General features: G+C 41.5%; 1 protein-coding gene across 1 annotated transcript in view; it reads right to left on the minus strand.

Moving 5' to 3' along the window:
• Nucleotides 1–375: 375 nt before the first annotated feature.
• Nucleotides 376–7039, minus strand: part of pde11a (phosphodiesterase 11a) — a 54400-nt gene continuing 47736 nt past the window's right edge. Inside the window, exon 20 of the mRNA XM_014001427.1 lies at nt 376–4227. Coding sequence (XP_013856881.1) covers nt 3994–4227 — 234 coding nt within the window. The 3' untranslated portion in view covers nt 376–3993. The remainder of the gene's footprint in view (nt 4228–7039) is intronic.

The following is a 7039-nucleotide window of genomic DNA, read 5'->3' on the forward strand; positions in this document are numbered from 1 at the left end:
TTCTGAAGCTGCTGCCCCCGCGACCCGACCCCGGATAGGCGGAAGAAAATGGATGGATGGATGGATATACATATGATTTTAAAAACATCTCAATGAAATCAGCAGAATTTCATTGATACAGTTTTGTGTGTAAGTATATATTTGGCCACCAGAGGTCAGCCTAGCAGCAGAATGTATACAGATCAGAATACAGTAGCTGAACTCAGTCTGTGCAACAGTTTAGGTAATTTTATCTCAGTGGATAAGGTTGTTACACAGCTAAACTTCATCCATTCATCTTGTTTAGGGGTCATATGTACAAGTGATTTCACATCATTTTTGGAAAAAACTCAGATTATTAAAATACTTCTTTTAAAAGATGAATAAAAGTACAAATAAAAAGTAGCTGAACTTTATTTATGATTCTAGGAGTTAGAAGGCAGAATGATTCTTAATAATTGATCTTAATTTAAAATCAGAGAACACATGGAATATATTTTTTTAAATTTAAACTCTGAACACAAACAGAAGCGTGACCATTTCATGCCTTGGTTTTCTTTCAGGCGTGCCTATCAAATCAAATCCAGAGTCAAAACAGAGAAAAACAGAAAAAGGAGAAACACAAAAAGCTTGTTTCAGTGGAAAAAAAGACAAGTAGATGTTAGCAACAAGTGGAGACTGTCAAGAACTGAGTCGCTCTTACCCGGATCCGTTGGGATTTTGGAGAGATTAGTAGGAGACACCTTAAAGAATTTAACAGAATTTATTAAAGATTACATGTAAAAACCCACCGAACAGATTTGCAAATCTGGGAGAACACCAGACCRATACTTCCCTTCGATCATCAAGCGTCTCATCTAACTTCTGTAACTCTTGACATTTTACACTGAAGCCTCATTCTTATGTAATTTCTGAGCAACCTGCACAGGATTCGGATGTCAGCCTGACACATATTTGCACAGTAAGTGGGCGAGGAAACTGGACCCTGATCCGGATCACCAAACATGTTTTTCCAATAGTTTTTTTGTACGGCACACTGTGACATGTTAAATGTCATCTCCTAAGTCAAATTACATGAGATGCATTACTTATTTTAAAAACTACAAGCAGATAAATTACTGTAGTTATTAACAGGAGATAAACTATAAGTAAAACTGATCAAAATCTCAATAAGACCTAATAGAAAAATAGAACAGGATATTTATACGCAACTCACTCAACATGATGCAGGAGAATTGAAGTCATGCACGCCTGATGAGATAACGTGTGCGTTGATTAAAATACGAGGTATTTGTTGGTTCACTTGCTTGCTACATCCTTAGCAAGTGATTGGATTTCATACTGCATAAAACATGCAATTCAAAAAAAATACTTCTGGTTGGTTTCAATAAACTTTTTCAAAAACAAACTAACAAAAAAGAAATTAAATTTAAAATACATTACAGCATACAGATCCATGCCACACAATGTGCACAGTAACTCCAGGTAACAAAGCTAAAACACAAGTCATAAGGCAAACCCCTAACTAAAAATAATAACTGTGAACATATCAAAGTAAAGGCTTTGATACWACATGGGCACTTCAGTACTACAAGTTTCAGGATGTCAGTCTTCTACAGAAAGAAAAGCTCTCGGAATTTTTAGCAATTGTGAGCGTTGAGAAAAATGAAGGAAAAAAGTTTATAGAAATGAGAATCTATAAAGACTGAAGACAGTGGGAGGTGGTTAGCCTGATCCATGTTTAGAAATGCTTTTGAGTATTGTGTTAAAGTCCATTAGGATTATTTTGAATTATAGAAACAGTAACAAGTTTCATATATTCCATATGTAATGAACTGAGTGTATTAACAAAGACGAGTGAAAATATCTATGGATGCTGAGGGCTGCTCAGATTACATCCTGATGGGACTCAGTTCATTCTGTTTATTTATGAGAACTGTTTATGAACAAGATAAGAAACTCCACCTCTAATGTRCATACAGGAGAATCTGTCCAAAAAGCATTTTTCACACTTCTGCAAATTATGTCAGTGTTATAAAGAGCTTTGATCTTAGCTCCACCTCAATTCAGAGTCATCAACAACACATTGTCAGGACAGTGCAGCATCATCGGCTAAARCATGGTCTGTTCCTGTACCTATACCTGAGCAGATATTAAGTGGTGAAAGAGGCTCCAGATTATGGAGTCCAGGCTTTAAAACAAAGGTGTTTCACTAAATTTAGTCATCCCTGATGTGTTWAACTGGTTCATATAAAACACATTCATGTATGTTGTTTAAGTATTTGCAGAGACATGTTAACATTTCATAAATTCTGTTTGTAGAAGTCTGAAAAAGATGAGGCAGATGCTTTAATTGTAAGTCTCTTCATGTTAAATGGGAGTCATTTCTCTCCACTGGCGCCCATGGCCCAGTACATGATGATTCTGTGCCATCAGTTTCCTTGAATAAACTCTTTACTAACTTGTATTTTATAATCTACTAAACCTGACTGTTGTAGCATTGTGTTTTTATTGCCTGCTGCCGCGTTTTTATCTCTGTCTGTAAGCAAAAATATTCTCTGAACCATTGGATGGATTTGAATGAAAAACCCAGAAAGGAAATAACAAATGTGCATCTGTGACAGATTAACTTTTAGTCAATCCATCTTAAGATGACTGTCACAGTTMATCAAATGTAGTGATAACAAAGATGGCTCTTAGTCAGTTTTACAGATATTGAGATTAAATTCAAAATAGTAGCAGCTGACAATCATTCCCAACACATAATTTGAGCTCACAGATCACAAGGTAATATTTGAATTTAATAATTTAATTGAAATGGACAGTATGAATATATTGATTCAAGGTGTAAATTGAAATTAATTTGACTTGGACTGGTTGAMTGGGAGTTTTGTTGCGAATTAAACAAACAAATAGAAACAAATAATTACAGCAGGCTGGCTTTGATGCCTACAGAATCAGGCTAACCGCTGTCTTCTTTTATTCTTTTAATTTTAAGTTTCACAAACTCACTTTGGCCTCATATTTACCAGATAATCATGAGAGYAGTGTGGTTCGTTAATCACAAGCAAAAAGAAAAACAAAGCCTTTAAAACGTCTGACACAACACGTTTTATGTTACAGCCAAAAAACCGTTGAAGCTAAAGATTTGTCCTGTATWAAATGAAATGATATCAGAATTTTATCAAGGCACGTTGTGTGTATGTGTTGAGGACCTGCATTTATAAAAACTGGGCAAAATATATTTCTCATTTGTAAATTAGCTTAATTCTTTGTGGTTAGCAAGAGGTGGAGACTTAACTGCAGTTGTTTTTGTTTTTTTTTAAATTAATGGCAGAAACAGTGCGGTTTAACAAATTTCTGTAATATAGAGGAACCTCGGCAGAGAGGTCATGCATTTTTCAGTAGGATCTCAAAACAAGGCACAGGAAGGGAGGGAGTGGAAATTTCARTTTGCATTGCAAGCTAGTGTCACAATGTGCTGTTTCTGCACCCGTTCATCCTCCACAAGCTCTACAACCACATTCTAATCCRATGCAATGCATACAGTTTATAAACAGCACTTTCAAACTCAACTGCCTATTTACAGATTTACAAAAATAAAATTAAAATAAATTTTTAACCCAAGGACAAAATGCAAGCAACATAGAACAGAACAAAATTAACTACAWCAAAGACAAATGTTACATTTCATGTCTTTTGCCTGAAATCTGTGCAATGCCCAGGCTGGTTGGTGTTTCTTGACATGTTGACACAGTGGTTTGAGTTTCCTTTCTGACACGGAGTCACCAGCTGCRTTGTAGCTGCTCAGACAGACCTGCCAAACTCAGCTCTGTCAGCTTTCAGCACATGGACTCTGAAGGCAGCAGGAAAAACCTCGACGATAGCGCCACACTCAAGTCTAAAGCGAAGAGGAGCAGAGCCCACGAACCTCTKCATGCACTGCCTCTGCTGCAGGCTGCATTTAGGGAGAAGAAAAAACAGGCCTGACATCGTGATGTGAACCAGGAGGAGCTAACTCGCTGCTTTTGACAGTTTGCTTTGAGCGTCACTGCTGCAGCAGGGAGCGCTGCCGGGTTTGGCCACAGTGCAGCTGCTGGGTTCTGTGGAGTCACCGCTGTATGGACTCGCGGGGACAGAAACACTCTGGCCACATTGTCTCTTCTTGTTCAGCTCCTCCCAGTTGGCCCTGTTCGCTCTGATCATGTCAACCATTGGCTGAAGTTTAGGAGTCAACTTGGCCAAAGTCTAAAGAGAGGAGGAGAAAAGAACAGACAATTAGAAAGTAAAGGAAATGCATTGGCTCTCAGGAGGAATGCAGTGTAAAACATTTGTATTCATTGTTTATGTATTCCTTTCTGGAMAACGTACGTCCGTCCATCAGTTTTCTTCCGCTTATCCGGGGTGGGGTCGCAGGGGCAGCAGCCTAAGCAGATAGACCCAGACTTCCCTCTCTCCAGCCACTTCTTCCAGCTCCTCCGGGGAACTCCAAGGCGTTCCCAGGCCAGCTGTGAGACATAGTCCCTCCAGCATGTCCTAGGTCTTCCTCTGGGCCTCCTCCCAGTGAGACATGCCCGGAACACCTCACCAGGGAGGCGTCCAGGAGACATCCTAACCAGATGCCCGAGCCACCTCAACTGGCTCCTCTCGACGTGGAGGAGCAGCGGCTCTACTGAGTCCCTACTGGATGACTGAGCTTCTCACCCTATCTCTAAGGGAAAGCCCAGASACCCTGMGGAGGAAACTCATTTCGGCCGCTTGTATCCGCAATCTCGTTCTTTCGGTCACTACCCAAATCTTGTGACCATAGATGAGGGTAGGAACGTAGACCGACTGGTAAATCAAGAGTTTCGCCTTCAGGCTCAGCTCCCGCTTCACCACGACAGACCGGTACAGCACCCGCATCASTGCAGATGCAGCACCAATCCGCCTGTCGATGTCCCGCTCCATTCTKCCCTGAACAAGACCTCGAGATACTTAAACTCCTCTACTTGGGRCAGGAMCTCCTCCCCGACCCGGAGAAGGCACTCTACCCTTTTCCGGCTCAAGACCATGRTCTCGGATTYGGAGGCACTGATCCTCATCCCGGCCACTTCACACTCGGCTGCGAACCGCTCCAGTCAGAGCTGGAGATCATGATCTGATGAAGCCAATAGGACCACATCATCTGCAAAAAGCAGAGATGTGATCCTAAGACAACAAAAACAGATCTCCTCAACACCTTGGCYAYGCCTARAAATTCTGTCCATAAAAGTTATGAACAGAATCGGTGACAAAGGGCAACCTTGGCGGAGTCCAACTCTCATCGGAAATGAGTCTGACTTACTACCGACAATGCGGACCAAGCTCTGGCACYRGTCGTACAGGGACCTAACAGCCGGTATCAATGGGTGTGGTACCCCGTACTCCCGGAGTACCCCCCACAAGAGTCCCTGAGGGACACAGTCGAACGCCTTCTCCAAGTCCACAAAACACATGTAGACTGGTTGGGCGAACTCCCATGCACCCTCCAGGACCCTGCTGAGGGTGTAGAGCTGTTCCACAACCAGGATGAAAACCACACTGCTCTTACTGAATCCGAGATTCGACTTTCCAACAGGCCCTCCTCTCCAGGACCCCTGAATGGACCTTACCAGGGAGGCTCAGAAGTATGATCCCTCTATAGGTGGAACACACTCTGCGGTCCCCATTTTTAAATAGGGGGACCACCACCCCAGTCTGCCAATCCAGGGGAACTGTCCCCGATGTCCACGCAATGTTGTAGAGTTGCGTCAACCAACRCAACCCCACAACATCCAGAGCCTTAAGGAACTCCGGGCAAATCTCATCCACCCCCGGCGCCCTGCCACCAGGAGCTTTTAAACCACATCTGTGACCTCGACACCAGAGGTTGGAGAGTCYGACCCAGGGTCCTCAGGCTCTGCTTCCTCATGGGAAGACRTGTTGGTAGGATTGAGGAGGTCTTCGAAGTATTCCRCTCACCGACCCACAATGTCCCGAGTTGAGGTCAGCAGTCCACCATCCCCACCATAAATAGTGTTGGTGGCAAACCGCTTCCTCCCTGAGAYGCCTGAGATGGTGGACCAGAATTGTCTCGAAGYCGTACAGAAGTCTGGAAAACGCTCAAATCATGTTTTACATTTGAGCTTCAATTTAATTTTATTTTTTATTGCCTACAGTTTACTTTCTATATTCCCTATGAGTGAYGAGAACCAGCAAGGCAAGTAAACATACACATATGCACCAACATAAAATAGTAGCAATACATATTAGAGCCAAGTTCTGTATAGATACMTACAGTACATACCAAGTACTTACTGGGTATGGTTAACAAACAGTAGTAATACTCAACACAGCTGTATCTGGTACCTTTGGAGTAAATATTAGTAATGTACACGACTGTACTTACAGAATACTTCCTGGTACCTACATGGTGCAAACCTAATAATTACAATATATGTCCCCCAGTGTGAACCTTGTGAGTCCACATGAGTTACCATATAAGCAACTGTTAAGTATCCAGGTAAGTATCATGTACATAATTTTTCCAAGTACTTTTAGAGTATGCACATGGTACTTACTGGGTATTACCAAAACAGTCAGGCACATATATGGTACTACATCTGGTATTATGAATATGGTTCTTACAGGGTGCAAATCTGGTAGGTATCTGGTACTTACATGGTACTTACTTGTTGCACACCTGGTGATTACAGAATATGTACCAGTATGTAACCTGTAAGAACCTGTTATACCCAATAAGTATCTGGTAAGTGGTAAAAACCAGCTATWTACCCAGTATATATCTGGTATGTACCAGGTAAGTAGCCTAAAAATACCAGATATGTATTTGGTAAGTATGTACTGGGCTGTGTTGTGAACTGGGGGGAGGTTCTGTAAACCTTAACTATTGATTTTTTTTGTGAACAACTCCAATCTAGAGGGTTTCACATTAGTTTATATGCTGTTTTTCTAAATATTTTCACTCCCCTCACGTTCACATGACAATTTCCTTTTCTACTGCAACTAGCGTTTCTAAACTAACATTTCTGTTAGTGGA

This window comes from Austrofundulus limnaeus, unplaced genomic scaffold (assembly GCF_001266775.1).
Source record: "Austrofundulus limnaeus strain Quisiro unplaced genomic scaffold, Austrofundulus_limnaeus-1.0 Scaffold9, whole genome shotgun sequence".
Lineage (NCBI taxonomy): Eukaryota > Metazoa > Chordata > Actinopteri > Cyprinodontiformes > Rivulidae > Austrofundulus > Austrofundulus limnaeus.